The following is an 18,592-nucleotide window of genomic DNA, read 5'->3' on the forward strand; positions in this document are numbered from 1 at the left end:
AGAGTCTGACAGAACTGAGTTCAGTCTTGGCATTATCATTTTTTTAGCTGTGGGACCTTGAATAACCCCCTCTGAATTTCATTTTTTTTCCTCTCTCTTTTTACACAACAATAATTTATTTTATTTTTCCAGAAAACCATTTGACAGAATCATATACCTATTTATGTTTTTTTTTAAAAAAAAAAACAAAACAAGAATTGAGGGTGTAGCTTAGTATCAGAGTGTTACCTAATATGGGTGAGGCCCTGGGTTCAAAAGAATACTGTTTCAAAAAAACAAAAGAAAAAAAAAACTCTCATATTCCAATAAGACAAGAAAAGGAAATGAAAGGAATACAGTTATGTCAGTCTGCTTTTTGTTGCTTGAGTATCATTTTGTGTGTGTGTGTGTGGAAACTGTAAATAACACTTACTATCTAAAAGCAATCCATTGGAGGTTAGATGTGAAAAGTGTAAGCAGGATGTTTAGCATACTGTAGGCCATTAGGGAAGAGTAGTTACTGGTATTATTTTGAATAGCTTTTTCAGGCACTCACACTTGGATCTGAGGGTTGATTCTAGAGCCCAGAGTGTATGGTGCTAGAGGTCGGGGTCCTTTCCTTGAGTGGGGTGGGATCCATGGCTAATGGGTTAGCCTTTGGAGTCTATTTGTCCTGTAGACTTTATTGGGACTTCCTAGCTTAAGACTCCATGCCTGGGGCATGTGTGTGTCCAACTTGTTCTCTCTTCCCTTTCTTGTAGGCTTCCAGGCCAGTGCCAGTACTTGGGTTTGCCAGTGGCGGATTACTTCAAGCAGTGGATTAATCTGAAAAAGGTACTATCTGAGCCCTACCCAAGGTCTTCCTCGGGTTCTCCTATGCCTCAAAGCTCCCCTTCCATTTCTGTTGTCTTTTTCTTTTTGTTCTCTTTTCTTTTTTCCCAACATCTCTTCTTCCTCTTCCCTAGCTAATGTGTACTGAAATGTTATAGTTATTTCTGGGAGTGGGAATCTGCTGAGGACTAGGTAAAATATACTGTTCTAGTTGGTTTTATGCAAATATGCATAGAGGTCCCAGATAAAGGAATTTTCCAGGGTTCTCAGTCAGAGCCAAATCTCTGGGCTGAGCCACATTATCTGTAAGAGATGGGGTGCTAGCTGAGTCTCTGGGAAAGTATTCTTTGGTGACCTCAAGAGTGTAGCCTCTGAGCCTCTTGATTGGCCTTGGTATCTCCCTCTGGTTGGGAGGAGAGTCCATACAAGCTGGTTTTGGTCCCACCTAGCCTTAGCAGTGCCTCATTCATGTGTACAGGAGGGAGGAGACTGGCACTAATGCAGCCCTGAGGACCTCGAGAGTTGGTACTAAAGCTCTGGGCTGTTAAGGATCCTGTGTAGCTAAGACAATGACTGTGGTAGAGAATTAATCATCCAGAAAACTGTACTTTCTCTGTGTTTGTTGTGTTTTCTAGGTAAGCAGTAGGAAGGATATATAGGTTTAGACTCCCCACATCTCTGTCTAGAGGAATCCTTATTACAGAAGGCCCAATCCACTAGGAGACTAACCCCCATAAATCATTCTAATATAGGACAAGAGCCTTAGAGCACTCTCAGGAACCTCATGCTTCTGGTCAGTTTAGCAACTCCCAGGAAGCCAAAAGAAGGAAGAACACACTAGGGATCAGGGTGGTAGCTCAGAAAAAAGAAGCCTTTGCAGGGGTGCAGGGTGCTCAGGCTAGGTATTGGGAAGATTTGGATCTTAAACTGGGCAATATGGATACAAGGAGGAAATAATATTTCTAGGCAGCGAGAGCATCATGCTTTTGGTGTGTGTGGCTAGAGCTAAGCAAACATGTGGGAGAACAGTAGAAGAGAAAGTTTGTGGCAACTGCTGCCACAAAGCATGGAACCAAGTCCAAGGGATGTGGAACAAATACTTACAGATGTCCTTTGCACTCTGACTTCTTTGTACTTTTACCCCTATCCACTTCTCCTGTTGATCTCCCCTACAGCTGAGCCAATGCCATCTACTACTTCTCATCTTTGAGAAGACTAGGCTCTGTCCTACCTTTGGGACCTGTCCTCTGGCCTTCCCTCTGCCTGAAATCATCTCCCCCAGTTATTTTCATTGTACACATTCCCTCTCCCTGAAAATCCACCTAGGTATCATTTCTGCTGAGCCTCTCTTGCCCTGAGGCTCTTTGGCACTTGGGATTAGTTAACTCAGTTGAAACTGAGTCCATGTATTTTCCTCCCAGACATGTACACCTGGAGTACAGAGACTGAGTCTCTTCTGTGTCCCCAGTGGTTAGGCCAGGGCTGGGTACAGAATATGTTCTCGGTGAATAATTGCTGGCTGACTGGATCATCTTTGAGAACTAACTCCACAGAGGCTTCCCAGGCAGGGCATGGTGCGCTAAGCATGCCTGTGTGGCTGGGCATACACTCCTGAAAGACAGCATGCTAGCTGTCAGAGCTCATCTGAGGCTGCTCTCTAGCCTCAGCAAATGCAATGTGAAGACCCGTCCAGGCGCAGCAGGCGCTGACCATGAACAATTACTCTGTGAAGTTCACTTGACTTTTTGGTGTGTGGACAGCTCCACGCCTCTAGGTTCCTTGGCAGAAAGGCAGGAAAGCAGCTGACCCATGTGGTAACATTGCCACTCAGGGCCACCTTGGTGCTGTTGGGCCCAAATGGTGGGGGAGGAAGTCCTGAGCCTCATCAGCTTGGTTCTCCACCAACTGTCAAGATAGAGGGAGGAAATGAGCACGAGGGGAAACTTAGGACTCTATTTCTAGTTGGCCTTGTGATTTCCTCTTGTGAGGTAAACGAAGCAGATCTGGGAAAAACAAAGGATCTAACCCCTAGTGCCTTCTAGTCACATCATTCCAAATGTACCCTTAAGTGAGCAACTGGGACTGAACTCACCATCCCCATTTCCTAAAGCCCCTAATCTAAGAAAAGCAAAGTGCCATCTCTCAGCTGTCCTATCTTGTCCAGAAATGGTATGGGCTGGGTCAGGAAAGAGCAGCTTTTCAACAGCCAGGTTTCTACATCTCCCGCCTCCATCTACTTCCCCTGTAGCAGAGTAGAGCAAGCCAGTGCTTGCTGACATTTGGAATGTCATTGAATGATCTTAGACTTTTATTGAGCTGTCAGCTTAGAGAATACTTGGGGCCCTGCTCCCAGCTCCCTCCAGGAGGGCAAAGCTGTCACTGAAGGGCCAGAAAAAATACACATGCGCACCCGTGCATACACACATACACACACACACACATACACACACACACACACACACACACACACACGCCTAAGGACACACAAGTTCTCGTGTGAATAAATACACCCAAGTAAGTATACTCGAAATTATACATATCCTTGTGTGCATGCCCATGTATTTACATATCCACATAAATAATCACCTGCATAAATATGTGAAAATATGAACAGACATGAATGTTTCTATGTGTTCATAAAGTCTAAAGACATGTGCATATATATAAATGTATACATTTTCATCAAGAAATAAATTTTGAGGGCCTTCTGTGTGCCAGGTACTGTGCTAGGCTCTGGGAATGTAACAGAAAAAATGGATGTTGACCAAACAATTTCAGCTGAATTGAGAACGCTGAACAGTTCAGAGTTGTGGATCATATATTAAGGAACATGACTTAGTTGGGTGGAATCAAAGAATAGTTTTCTGAGAAAGGTTGTCTAAACTGAAGAGTGAAGGAAGAATGACTAAGCACAGAGAACAGCTTGCAGTAAGGCCCTTAGATGAAGAGAAACCTGGCAGCTTCATAGAAACCAGGAGGATGCAGAACTTTTGTCTCTTGTTTACTGTTTTATTTCCATTACTTCGAATGATTCATGGCCCATAGACAATTTAATCATTATATGTTGAGTGAATGACTACCTAAAGCATAGTGAATATGGGAAGAAGAGACTGGTATGATGAAACTGAAGAGGAAAGCAGGACCATATTTTGATTTTGATCTTTATCTTTAGGGTAAGGGGAAGCTTTAAAGGGTAATAAGAGGCATTATTTGGGTACAATGGCATATGCCTGGAATCCCAACTCGGGAGGCTGAAGCAGGAGGATCACAAGTTTGAAGCCAGCCTCAGCAACTTCATGAGGCTTTAAGAAACTTAGGGAGACACTGTCTCAAAATAAAAAATTAAAAAGCCTAGAGATGTGGCTCAGTGGTTAAGAGCCTCTGGGTTCAATCCTTGGTACCAAAAAAGGGTGGGGGGCATCTGATTTGTGTTTTTAAAAAGTCTCTCTAAGTGCAATATAGAGAAAGCCAAGAGCAGATACGAAAACCCAGTTACTTTTTCCTTTTCTTTCTTTCCTTCTTCTTTTTTTTTTTTTTTTTGTACTGGAGATTGAACCCAGGGGTGCTTCACCACTGAGCTACATCCCTAACTCTTTATTTTGTGACTGGGTCTCGCTAAGTTGCTTAGGGTCTCACTAAATTGCTAAGGCTGGCTTTGAACTTGCAGTACTTTTGCCTCAGCCTCTGGAGTCACTGGGATTAAACTAGTTACTTTTTCTTAATGGGGCAGTAGTTGGCCTTTTTGAGTGGCACTACTGAACTTGTGACATTCTAGGTTCTTGCTCATTGAACCAATAGTGACCCTCTAATAATCACTAGGCAACCAGAACTGCCTCCTTCTGCCATCCACACATATATTTCCAGACCTGGACAGGGGTGGGAGTGAAGAAGTACTGTCCCTGATTGAGTATCGCAGAATTAGACCATTGCTGTTAAGTCTAGGTAGAAGATGATAGTTACTTAGATTAAACTGATGGCAGTGGTGAGGTAGAGAAATGGACTGATTCCAGAATGTTAATATTCATTCTATAAGCAACATATAGGCTCCTAAAAGTTTGCATGCTATGAAAAGTCATACAATAAACATTCAGTTAGGAGTATGACACTCAAAACTTCATCAGTGATACATTAAAAAAAAGATTGAGTCTAATAAAAATAACAGTTTTACACATTAAATGGTTAATATATAAATGAAAGGTATAAACATACATATATTTATACATAAATATATTTATGTATAAATATGAAATATAAATATAGATTAATGGTGATATATAAATATATCACCATTAAATGGTAATATATAAATACTGCAATAAATATCGCACTTTACCTTGAAAGGGACCCAAAGTTTGCTTTTAGGTGTAGCAGGATCACAGCTTTATGTGGGGCACTGTGGCACATGCCTGTAATCCTAGCAACTGGGAAGACTGAGGCAGGATGATCACAATTTCAAGGCCAGTCTTGGCAATTTGGTGAGACTGTCTCCCAAAAAAAAAAAGACTGGGGGGATTGGGTGTATAGCTCAGTGTTGGAGCACCTCAACCTGTTCAATCCTGAGTACTACCAAAAATGGGTTCACAGCTTTGAGTTACTGAAGTGGTAGAAGAAGATTGTCTGAAATCTGATGGAAAGTTGTAACCAGACAGGTGTGGCTGTAACATATGTGATCTCTGTGGCTGGTAGATGTTTCAGGTGTGGGAAGGTGTGCATTTTGTATACTCTAACATAGCCCTGTTCAGTTGGATGTAGTTTCCTGTGTTTATCTAGAGTACAGAAGACACATAAACAAATGCAAAGTTTGCAATATGCTAAATAATTCTCTAATACATCAATTACATTGAAACAAATTTGCTCTTTCAAAACAGATGTTATAATAGCACTGACTCTATAACAAACAGAAAATGGTGATTGATTATAAGGGTTGGGGATGAAGGATGAGACCATGATGTTCCTGGGGTTTATGATTTGAGCAACTAGGTGACTTGGAATGAATTTACTTAAGATAGTGGAAGGAGAAGCTTTAGGATTGGAAGAGAAGATGAATTCAATGTGGAACATGTTAAGTTTACATGCCTTTGAGACAGTCTTGTGAAGCTAGTGAGAGGGCAGTTGAATGTTTAGGTATAGGGAATTAATGGTGTACAAATGAATGAAAGGATGGAAGCAAATGAGACTGCCAAAAACAAGTATATAGGATGAGAAAAAAAAGAAAGCCTAGGACTGAACACGGAAAAACACCCACATCTGATAGAGGAAGAAGGGTTTGAAATAGAAAAGGAGTGGTCACTGATAGTAGTAATAATAGTTCATATTAATTGCATATTGTGCATTAGACCTACTGTTTTAATTCATTTTCTGCTTCTTTAACAAGATACCACAGATTGGGTAAATTAACTCTTTTTTGCACTCCCCTCCCCTCCCCTTCCCTTCTCTCCTCTCTCTCTTCTTCCTGTTTTCTTTCTCCATTTTCTCTTTCTTTTTGCACTACTGAGAATTGAATCCAGGGCCTTGTGCATGCTAGGCAAGCACTCTACCACTGAACTACATCTTCAGCCCTTTTTAAATTTTTATTTTGAAATAGGGTATGGTTAAGTTGCTGAGGCTAGCCTCAAACTTATGATCCTGCTGCCTCCAGCCTCCTTAATAGCTTAATTATAGGTATGCATCAGTACACCTAACTTCTCATAATTATATTGATTACAGGTTGAAATAATGTCTGGTATATTAATTGAATACAATATTATTAAAATAACATCATCTGTTTCATTTTTCTTTTTAATGTGGCCCACTGCAAAATTTCAAATCTCATATGTAGCTTACCTTATATCTGTACTGGACAGCACTGTGCTAGGTAGGCACTGTGCTCAGTATTTGTACATTATCCAACCCTCACAATGACCCTGTGCAGTGGTTGCTATTATTTTTCACATGTTAAGGTTGAGAAACCAAGGCATATAGGATGATGAGGAAACTTGCTCAGTGTTTTCACACTAGTATGTGGCAGGACTAGACCTAAATTGAGTTTTGCCTGATTCTGCAAAGTGAAGAAACAGAAAAGAGAGTAACAGGATGGTAGAAGAGGAGAGACTATGAGACTATGGTGTCCTAAAAACCAAGGAAAGAAAACATTTTCAGAAGAAGAGTGGTCAGTTCGGAAATGGCCACAGTCATGAGGACCTCAGCAGCCTTAGTGAAAGCTTTTTGTGTGCATAATAAGGACAGGAGCCAAATGGGAGTAAATTGGGAAGAATATGAGAAAATGAGATGGAGAAATTTTAATTTTTTCAGAAATGTTACTCTGAAAGGGAGAGAAAATGCAGGAGCTGAAGTAGGGCCAAGTATGGAGTTAAGACTTTTTGTTTTGTGTTGGTTCTGAAATCGAATCCAGGAGCTTTCTACCTCTGAGCTACATCCCCAGCCCTTTTTATTTTTATTTTGAGATAGGGTCTCACTAAATTGCCCAGGCTGACCTTGAACTTATGACCCTCCTATCTCAGCCTCCCAAGTAACTGGCATTACAGGCATGTACTGCCATGCCTGGCTGCGTTTTTTTTGTTTGTTTGTTTGTTTGTTTTTTTGTTTTTTTTTAGATAGAAAACATATGTGTTAGGGTTTTTTGTTGTTGTTGTTTTTAACAAACAATTGGAGAAGTAAAGTGTGAAGATACAGGAGTGAGAGGGAATCAGTAAATGAGGCCTCTGAGGAGATGGAAGGAGAAGATGCATTCTTAATTTTTATTTTTGTTTTGGTAATAGGGATTGAACCCCAGGGTACTTTACTAATGAGCTATATACACCCCCAGTCCTTTCTATTTTTATTTTGAGATAGGGTCTTGTAATTGCTGAGGTTGGCCTCAAACTTGAGATTCTCCTGCCTCAGCCTCCTGAATAGCCAGGATTACAGGCATGTACCAGCATGTCCAGGAGAAGCTACATTCTTTTTTTGTTGCTGTTTTATTTTTGGTACCAGGGATTGAACCCAGGCATGCTTAACCACTGCGCTACATTCCCAACCCTTTTTATTTTTTGTTTTGAGGCAGCGTCTCACTAAGTTGCTTAGGGCCTTACTAAATTGCCAAGGCTGGCTTTGAATTTTGATTCTCTTGCCCAGCCTCCTCAGCAGCTAGGATTACAGGCATGCATCACCACACCTGGCAGAACCTACATTCTTGAAGTCCACTCTCTTCAAGAGGGAAAAACTCTCTTCCGTTGTGGCAGGAAGAAAGAAGATGGCTGCAGATGGATGTAGACAGGCTTGTAGATTTGGTGATGGCAAGTTGAAATAGTTCCCATCTGATGGCTTTTATTTTTCTCTATGAAACAGAAGGTGAGTCATTTGCTGATAACTATCAGGGGAGAGCTGGGAGTGTTTGCAGGAAGTAAAAGAGAATTACTGTAGCTTTAGTCAAGAATAGATTTGTGAGCTAACTTGAAAACACAGGCAATGTTGAGGATCCAGTTAAATTGATGACATTAATTCATAGTGGAGCCACTCTGCTCAGTTGTATGACTTCTTTGACAGAGCTCAGCTGACTGGTTGTGGGCATGGAGAAAGATATTTAGATTCATCCGGGGTGAAGATTCTCTTCCAGGAATTGTGATGAAAGGAAGAGGGAGTTGAAGGTGTTGTCAAGACGAAAAAATGGACTGTGGGATCTAAACTGAATTTGAGGGGAAGAGAAGATAACAGAGGTCTGTTAGATAGGGAAAAAGTACATAGGCCTCAATAAGATGAGGAATAGGTATGTTGGGTAGAGTTGAGCAGGCAAGATGAAAGATTAGGGATTTTGGTTAAAGAATAGGGTTACTGAGTTAGTGATTTCATATTGGCAGGTTCCAAGGTACAGCCATGGAAGTGGATAGATAAGGTTGTATGGAAAAGAATATTGTCTTAAATGAGGAATCAAGGAATGAGGCCTCCATAAAAATGGGAGTTCATAACCCACTTGAATAAAAGTGTGAAATATGATATGTCAAGAATTATATAAGGTTTTGGGGCTGGGATGTGGCTCAAGCGGTAGCGTGCTCGCCTGGCATGCGTGCGACCCGGGTTCGATCCTCTGCACCACATACCAACAAAGATGTTGTGTCCGCCGAGAACTAAAAAATAAATTAAAAAAAAAGGAAAAAAAGAGAATTATATAAGGTTTTGAACAACCAACAATTAAAAAAAAAAGAATGTGAGCATGTGGATAAACACATGCACACATAAGATGATGTTCTACCTACCACATATGCATGGATGGATACATACATATAAATGTATGTAAAAACGCATGCCTACACATGTACAATTCATATATCTTTAGACCCTGCCATGCAGTTATGTGTATATATACTCACAAATTCTCAGTATTCCCCTCTGATCCCTCAGCCTGATTGAGTGGGCTTTTGGGGAAGCAAGCTGCCTTAGGAGGATTCTGAGTCAGTCCTAGCAGATAGGGCTCAGCCAGTCATGCCCAGCAATTGTAGGGATAGGGGCTGCTTAGAATTTAACAGGCCCAAATGTACCAGGATTTAAAGTTTGCTGTGTCACTTTTTCTTTGCCATCTGTGGTCTATGCCCTTCTCTTCTCTGAAAGGGGTGAGATTGGGACCAGATGTTAGAGAGTAAGGAGGAGGCCTTTTGGGTTCCTCCAAGAAACATTCTATCTCCTGCCCTCCCCTGGGAGGGGACAGCAGGAAAAACTGCTAAAGGGAGCATTGGTGTCTACAATTGAATATGACTTTTCTTGACCTTGGAGCATTCAGAGTCCCAATCAGCACAGTAATAAATTAAGGGCTTATGGAGGAATAAATTCTCAGCCTTAATGAAGTTCTTTGCTGGGGGCCATAGGCAGGTCAGCAGGTCGGGATGATGCAGATTGGTAGTTTCAGTGAGTGGGCTGAGCAAGCTGGGAAGCTGTCAAGCATGAGAAGATCCAAAACTCTGCTAGTCAGATCACTTTTTTTGGATCTGTGAGGATAAAGCTGGTCAAGTGATAGGCAGCCAGATAGAAACTATGGTGACTATATGGTGCCAGCAACAGAGCCCTTCTTCTAGGGCTATTCTGAAGTAATTTGGAGAAAACAAGAACACAACAAAAAACAAAGTCAAAAGAGGCATGAATATTTAGAAGTGCTAAAGGATATTTTGGAGGGGGATAGTTTGCACTGGGGGCAGATACGTCTGGGCTACTTAGTGGTCAGAACCAGGCAGGGCTGGGGTCCAGGTTTTTGGCATCATCCAAAGAATAGCATTATTCATGGGCAGTTGTGGGCTGGAATTGTAATGGGAGCCAGCTAGATCAGGGCCTCTAGCTGTGTTTGAGAAGAAAGACAAGCACATAGTGCAGGACACAGAGCACTAAGTATATGTGAAGGAGAGGTGGGGGCACAGGCACAGGCATTGTATAAGGAGCGGGTGAGTGGAGAGCAGCCCAGGGTACTTGCTGCTGAGTTTGATGCTGAAACCCTGGGTAGGACCATTCTTGGGAGCTGGAGGCTGCTGAATTATACGCAGAAACCTGGAACTCATGCCTCAAGACTCAGATGCTGAGTTCTTCCCCTTTCATCCCACCCTCTGCAACATCTGCCTTTGGGGGTAAGCTCTTGAGGTGTAGTCCAAAGGTGAAGGAGGGGACAGTGCCGTGTTTGGAGTCAGAGCTGCTGGAGCTAGAAGGAATGTCTCCTTTTTTCTTGTTTCCCTGCCCCCATGGTGTAGTGCCCAGCCTGGGCTTTTTCCTTTAAATATGTCTTACAGCTGTCTGAACTCTGAAATTTCTTTCACTTCTTCCCTCGCCTTGTTAACATGTGTTGCCTTTGGGGTAATCAGGGAAAAAATATTATGTCCTTTTACAATTACCGGGTTTTGGAATATTAAAATGTCTCGCTGCATCGGCACTGTTATTTTGATTGGTATTCTAACCTTTGACTAGCCCATAAAGCGCGCCGCTCCTGAAGCCAATATTGCAGGACTGAAATTTAATTCCGAAATGATTCCAGATAATAGGGAGACAGATAATATATGCATGAAGGATATTATGTTTGGACTAACTGCAGCAGGGCCAGGGCTGGGGAGCTGAATAATAGCCCAGAGTGAGTTATAATCTGTGGGACAGAAATGCCTTACTGTCAGGGCCAGGAGAAGAACTCTTAAATCAAAGGCACAGAAAAGGGTGCGATTGCAGGGTGCTTGTTTTGACAGGAAGAGCACTGGAGCCAAGAGGGTAGATATTCAAAGACTATGCCCCTTTATTGCTCTTGAGCAAGATACCAAGGCCCTAGATGATCTAGCTCATTGCAGCATCCCTATCACTGTATCTTCTGTCCCCTCATAACGTTTCAGCTGTGTTGAACCTCTTTCTGCTTTTCAAATAAACACGACAATTTCACCTTCCTTTTCTTATGCTGTTTCCTTTGCTTACATTGCATTTACCCTTTTGGTGTGAAGGAAGTGTGTTGAGGAAGCTCCTGTTCATCCTTCAAAACCCTTTTGTGTGAAGCCTTCTGTAATGTTTCCCCACCTCTGGTAGGAAGTGTCAGCTTCCTTTATATGGTTTCAGAACTTTGTACTGAGCATGTCACATGCTGGTATGTTTGTGTTTCCTGCTAGACTGTGAGCTCCTTGAGGTCTGTGTACCACTCATCTATGTGTTTCCAGCACCCCCTGGACCTGGCATATACTAGGCATCAACAAGCACTAATTGAATCCATGCTGAATCTAGGGCTAGACTATTGAGCTTCAGAGCCCAGGTGCCCATTTCTCTGCCACATTTCCCAGACAAATGGACTTAGGGAAGTTATTTAACTTGCCCCAAAGCACATAACCAGGAAGAAGTGAAGCTAGAAACCAAATTTGAGTGTTCTCTTGTCCCCAGACCGTGTATCTTAGGTGGGCAGGGAAGGCATTGGAGGTGAGGAGTGGGAAAGACAGAAATGCACCTCCCAGGCTCCTTCCTTCCGTAGTGCAGGACTTGAATCCTCTTTGAAAAGATTGCATTGGTCCTTAGTATTCATGGGATTCAAGTCCTGGAAGGGCTTGTGCCTCCTGTTGCTGTCTTTGACTTCTGGACAATTTTTTCTCACAAAAGACACTTCTCTGTAGTGAGTTTCTAGCTGAGGATCAGGAAAATACCTTGGAAAAGGTGCCTTATGTGCTTTTGGAGAGCTCTTAGGTAGGCAGAGAGAGCACAAGGAGCTTTTTAGTAATGTCAGAAAATTTCATAGACAGCCCTTTCCCCCTTCAGGATTAGTGGGAATATAGTGATGGAGGAGTACACAATGAAAACAAAACTGAAGTGACTCTGATTGGTTTTTAAATGGATTTGTGTTTCATTAATTACTGTCTTCATAAACCTGGAAAGTAGTGTGGCTGTATGTAAGACTTGTCCTTCATTTAGTGTTTGGGTGGTGCATGATAAATACTGGACCGCAGGGATATGGCTCACAGGCCATAGACCACTGGGGCAAGAAAGAGAGCTTTGGAGCCAGATGAATCAGGCTCAGACTCTAGTGTTACTACCAAACAGCTGTGTGAACTGGAGCAAATCTCTCTGTGAACCTATAGCAGATGACTAATATCTAACACACAAATAGGCCTTGAAGTACAGGAAGCCTGATTTAGAAACTTGGCTTTACATTACTAATTGTAGGGTTTTTAGGAGTCACTTAACTTCTTTGAGCCATGGTATCCTCCACTGTAAAACAAGAAAAATAATTCCCATCTCCTAGAGTTCCCACCTCAGGATTCAGTAATAGTACTGTGCCCCTGCCTTTCTCTTGTCCTGGTGTTGACTGCCATAGATGAAATACCAGGCCTCAAGGAGAAGGGAGGTCAAGGATCCAAGAGCTCAAGGCAAGCACATAGGACTCTGCAGACAGGAGTTCCCCCAGCAGAGCCCATGTGAGCATCATGGACAATGAATTTAATGCTGTCCTTGGACTGTCTCACCTTGGTGCACACTAAAGAACAGAGTTGATGGTCTCATGCCCCTTTTACATGCTGTTAGCATCCCTGGCTATCCAGCAGAGTACAGTTACAATCACCTAGGTCAGTTCCTGGCTCTGTCACCTACGTATTATGACCTTAGGCAAGATACTTACCTTTTCTGAACCCTACTTTCTTCATTTGGAAAGTGGAGATAATATAAATACTGCTCTAAATGCTTTCTGTGGATTAACTCGTAATCCTCAAACTGTAAGCACTATCATTAGCTATCATCCAGATGAGGAAACTGAAGCACAAAGAGTTGATGTACCGTCCACAAAACCCAGCAATCAATAGTGAGTGATGAAGTAAGTATTGGAATCTAGGCAGTAGACTTTGGAATCTGTGCTCTTAACTGCTTCACCTTATTGCCTCCAGAGCAGAGGAAGGTGGAGTCATTTTTAATTGAGGTGTATTAAAGAAAGTCAAGAAAAGTTTCAGTGAAGAGATACTTGCATTGCATTGTGAAAGATGAGTAAGCTTTCAGGAGATAAGGTGGAAGGGACATGTAGGCAGAGTCAGTCTTGTGAAAAGGGCTGTAGCTTCCAGACTTTTTGTTGATGGGCCTTTATTTTATTCATGGATTTATATGCAGTGTTGAGAATTGAACCCAGTGCCTCATACACACTAGGCAAGCACTCTACCACTGAGCCACAGTGCCAGCCCAGCTTCCAGGCACTTTAAACTGTTGATGTGGACCATCCATTACCATCTCACTACCAGAAGAAAACAGAATGAGAGCAAGTGAAGAGAGAAGGAACCATTGCCTAGTGTCTAGAGTGGAGCCAGCCTAAGCTTCCTCCCAAGAGGGGAGCTATAACTCTAGAAAACTGACATATGTGTATCCATGCAAGGGGAGACAGAATCTAGGGATCAGTGATGGCAGCCAGGGGAGTGGACAGCCCAAGACTGCTAGGCAGAAGACCTCTGTGTCTTTATGGCAGAATACGGGAATTGCAGTGGGAGGAATCCTTAGAGCATGTTTGTAAAGCTCTTAGAAGAGTGCTAGTACTCTCCCAGCTAGGGAGCTAGCTTGTCGTGGTCTGCATCCCTAGTGGATACAACCATGGAAGAGAAGAGCAGGTAAGGGAATCAACTCAGGGCAATAGGGATTATTTCTTCTTCCAAGGTTTCCTGCAGCCACTGCAGGTGGCTCTCACCTTGAATTTCTTGCAGTGCCCTCTGTGGCAGGGCTTTACACCCAGGCCTGCCTTGGGCCTGTCTGCCCTTCATGGGCTGCTGCTCAATCTGCATCCTCTTAGGTGAGACAGCCTCTTAACTCTGCTCCTACTTTGAGCCTCCTCTCTTCCTTGAAGTATATTCTGGGCTTGCTCTGGAGCGCATAAGAGTGGGGAGCTCTCCTGGGTTTATTTGGGGCCTAGATTTAAACCTAAGCATTCTGACCATAGATCCTGTACTCTTGTCTTGGGGCCAATTACTAGGACCCAGCATAGCCCAGAGTCCATACCTTTTGCTTATTTGTGTGTGGCCTGGTCTGTTCCTACGCCAGGACCATAAGACAATTGAGGAAAAAGACTAGATCTGCATCTTCTCTGAATCAACAAAGCTGGGGTGGGAGGCAAGAAAGAACCTCAGTAGCTACTAGAGGCAGCTTCTAGAAGAAGAGCTGAGGACAGGGGAAAAGGTGGAGTATGGCAGAAGGGGAGAGGCAGAAGCATCAATGTTCTGTTAATTCTTGGAGAGCCAAGATTGTGTTAATTACTTTGCCTTTTCCCCAGGGTTTGTTTTTGGTTTTCCTTCTTTTTCTTTCTTTCTTTCTTTTCTTTCTTTCTTTCTTTTTTTTTTTTTTTTTTTTTTTTTTTTTGGTACTAGGGATTGAACTCAGGGGCTGTCGACCACTGAGCCACATCCCCAGCACTATTTTGTATTTTATTTAGAGACATGGTCTCATTGAGTTACTTAGTGCCTTGCCATTGCTGAGGCTGGCTTTGAACTCAAGATCCTCCTGTCTCAGCCTCCCAAGCTGTTGGGATTATAAGTTTGTGCCACCATGCCCAGTGGTTTTCCTTCTTTTGATTTTGTCATGGCTATTGTAAATTGTGGAAACTAGAGGAATTACAGAAAAGGAGAGGACAGGATGTGGAGACTTCCTTGAAGGCCAGAAGTACAGCCCTGCCTCCTGTTTCTCACACTATCCTGCAAGCCACCCTGTAAAAGCAGGCTTGAGCGTGTTTACCAGTAGCAATGATAATAGAGCAGTGGTGCATTTAGCCCCAGTTGGTGCCAGCTGCAGTGCTGGATGCTTTACACCTTCCTCATGCTACTCAGCCAGGAAAGGGCTTGTCCCTATTTTTTGAGAGCTGAAAAAGAAACTCAGAGGTTAAGAAGCCTGCCCAAGGCTGCATGACCAAGAGAACATAAATCCATATTCTTTTCTTTCACAGTTTCCCTTCTGTCCCTTGTCCTATAGCAGATTCTATCTGAAGGCAACTCCTCTGGTCTGATTTCATTTGAGCTGGAGGCAAACACATCACAGCCTTTGCAAATTGTATGGTCAGAGAAAGTGAAAGTCAGTGACTAGAAAAAGATAGGGATTGGCCTCATATTCCAGGTCTATAGAGAGTAACATTTGCTTAATGGGAAGTAATGTGTGAGCAAGAAAGTATTCCCATGTATGCCTGCATGTGTTTAAAGTATCTGCCCCTATGTGCATCTGGTGTGGGCATGTGCCCACACTATACAATATAGGAGAAGTTGAGGGTATGGGATTTATAGCCTGACTCTAGGAACTGGAGATGGTGGGGATGAGGCCCTTGTCTCTAGAGGGAAACATGGTGCAACACAAAGAGTCCTGGACCAAACTTACAGCTAGAAAATAAAGAAAAGGGCTCTATTTTGGGTCCATTGCCCTTTCTGGGAACCTCAGTTTCCTTATCCACGGAGTAAAGGATGAAGCAATTTCTTCTTGCGACTTATCTTCTTTTGTCCTTAGGTGATTATTAATCATATCTTAGTTTTCCCCTTTTTGCTTCCAGGAAAAATGAAACTGATGCAAGGAAGGTAAGAGAAGTCCCTCTGTTTACTGTTGCCTACTTTGATCTCTATCCTTTGGAAATGTTGAAGGTCCAGAGAAGGCAGGGCATCAGGTCAGGAGAGCTGGGGACACAGGTGCCATGGAGGAGTTTGGATAGCTGGCATCTTGTCACCATGAGGTGACTTGGACTGAAGTCAGAATCCATTAGGCTTTGGGCTTCACCATGAGACTATGGGATGAGAAGAAGCTTTTTGTCTCCCTACTGCTTTGGGGAATGGATGAAAAGGGGCTCTCACTACCCTACAGACAGGGAGTGGCCCAGGCCCTTTCTCTGACTTTTGATCCCCTCTGTTGGTTATCTTGGTAGATGCTGAGGGGCAGCTAGGTAGAGATTAGGAAAAGTACCTGGCTGTTTGTTCACATTAAAATGGGACTGTGCTGACACAACTTATGGCCCTTCTGTGAGCTGACCAGGCCTGCCATCAGCTGTCTTGGGGAAAAAGTGGTTTGAACTTTTGTGCCATAATTTTCCCTGGCTAACTCCTCAGAGCTGATCTGGATGATTTCTAGAGATGGAACCTTTTGCTTTCTCAGTCTTAAAGTGAGACTTTGCCAGGTTTTGCCTCTTCCGTCCCATCAGTTAGCCTTCAGCTCCCTATAATTTCTCAATTTGACTCGCTGGGCAATGTCTCGTGAGGATTTTTCTTTTTCTCTCTCAGTTGGACTTACATCAGCCTAGACCTAAGCCTCAGGTAGCAAGTGGCCTATGCTCTGCCTGGGCTAGGACAGCTATGTTTGCATCCAGCTGCTAGCCACTCCCTGAAGCCCTTTGTGTTAGGGCATCTGGGCTTAGTGAATCAGACCTGTTACCACCTGTACAGAGCTCCTGGTCTGTTGGGAATGGTCAACAGATGAATATGGGAAGATGCAATAGAAGTAGTAAAATACATTGATGGGAATATATATATAGAATAGGCATACATCATCTCCATTTTTAAAAACTAATTTATTTTGAATTCAGCTCTGTACTGGGTCAAAATTTATGAAACAGCAGGTCCATGTAAGCCTGAATACATGCTCATGTGCCCTTGGTAAGCTGAGAGCTTCCCTAATGAGACATTCCCTGCTAGTGCCTGCTGTGACTTCTTCAAAGGCCTTTAAAGTAGGGCCCTGATGAGACCCTAGGTTGCCCTACTCGGAAAGAGGAGAGGCCCTTATGGGAAGAAGAAGTCCCACTGGCTATTCAGGAAGGGCCAGTGTGGGTATGAACAGGTTTTCTTATGAGTATATGCAGGCAGGACCCTTAGTGTTCATATGGCAGCTGTCAGTGGTCTGTCCCTAATACCGTGACCAGGTCTTATGGTGTTAGGCCTGGGCTTGGCACCTACTTGGTTGCAAGCAGGCGGGCAGGCTGCAGGCAGATCCCAGGACAGGCCTGAGGCCTCCCCAGTGGTGTGTTTGCTGTGCCTAATTACCCGGCAGTTGTTTAACTATGCAAGCTGCCTGCCTGCCTTTATTGCGCTGTGATTGCCGAGCTGCCTATGGGGAGTGTCATAAAAAGATATAAAATGCCCATTATCTGTCTGACGCCCTCCTCCTGGACTGTGGGTGTTTGTGTTTTATTTTATTTTTATGGCTTGAGGGAAGCTCTGCAAGAAGAAAAGGGAGGGAAGAGAAGAGGGAGGAGGAAGCCCTATAGGAATTGGGGGCTGGGAGACTGAGGAGCACCTTCATGCTATGGTCAGAAGGGCTCTCCTAACCAGAGGGGACATATGGAAAATGGCAGCTCTCCAGGGTCAAAACAGAGTGCTCAGGAATTAAGTTGCAGCTCTTCCCCTCCCCATCCACCTGAAAGCCTTGCAGCTTATGTTTTTACCTTACCTATACTAGCTTCCTCCCTGTGTGTAGGCCCACTGCCTGGCATGTAGGACATTTTGCAAAGGGTTTTTTCCCTACCCAGCCTTATGACTTGCATTGCCTACTAGCTTCTTAGAGGACCATGGCTTGTCTTGGGTCAAATACTTTGGGCACTGCTGCCTGCTCCTGTTGCTCTATTGAAAGCTTCCATCCCTACAGCTTCAGCTTCCCTTCTCTTGCCTGCCACAGTGGTGTATTTAGGCCAGTCTATCCAAAAATTCACTGGGTCTTAAGGAAATTTCCTAGACTGGAAGAAAGGAATTACTACAGATTGAGCACCAGCCTTGTGCCTAGTAGAACCTGTGTGAGACCAGATATCAGAGATCAGACAGGGCCTCTACCCTTGAAGAGCTCGCACTATGCACCTAGAGTGCCAAAGTTCATGGAAGATGTTCAATAAATGTTTGTCAAGTAGGATTGAATTCAACATAGTCATTCATTCATTCAGTTGAGCACCTTCTGGGTCAAGCACTCTGCCAAGCTCTGAGGATAAAATAGTGAGCAAAATAGGCAAAATTCTCGTCCCCACTGGTTATTAGAGTTAATTGAGAAAAGGATTTAAGGATTTAAACTCTTTCTGTTATGACTTGAAAAACCATGCTTTTTCAACTATGACATCTTGTTTTCTAAGCTTGAACCATCAAACCCCAGACTATCCTGTACTGACCTTCTCTACTTAAGAAATCTTGATGGCTACCAAAGTATAAATTCTCTAGCCTGACCTTTGAGATCCCCAAAGTCCTTTTCCAATTGTGCCATGATGGTCCATATGATGTGCTTCCAAGCCTTATTTACATTCATTTTGTTTGTCTGGCAGGTCCCTGGCTGCATTCCTGCCTAGTGAACTCCTACTTACCCTTTAGGACAATGAAATTTACTCCCTCTTTGAGCACCTATCTAG

General features: G+C 43.3%; 1 protein-coding gene across 10 annotated transcripts in view; it reads left to right on the plus strand.

Annotated features, from left to right (window-relative positions):
* ERI3 (ERI1 exoribonuclease family member 3) overlaps positions 1 to 18,592 on the plus strand; it is a 133,631-nt gene that overhangs the window by 71,725 nt on the left and 43,314 nt on the right. For all 10 annotated transcript variants that reach the window (XM_081307257.1, XM_081307256.1, XM_081307259.1 and 7 more), the window contains one exon: positions 741 to 813. In XM_081307257.1, coding sequence (XP_081163383.1) covers positions 741 to 813 — 73 coding nt within the window. The remainder of the gene's footprint in view (positions 1 to 740; positions 814 to 18,592) is intronic.

The sequence above is a fragment of the Spermophilus citellus genome (assembly GCF_964194105.1).
Source record: "Spermophilus citellus genome assembly, chromosome: 9".
Lineage (NCBI taxonomy): Eukaryota > Metazoa > Chordata > Mammalia > Rodentia > Sciuridae > Spermophilus > Spermophilus citellus.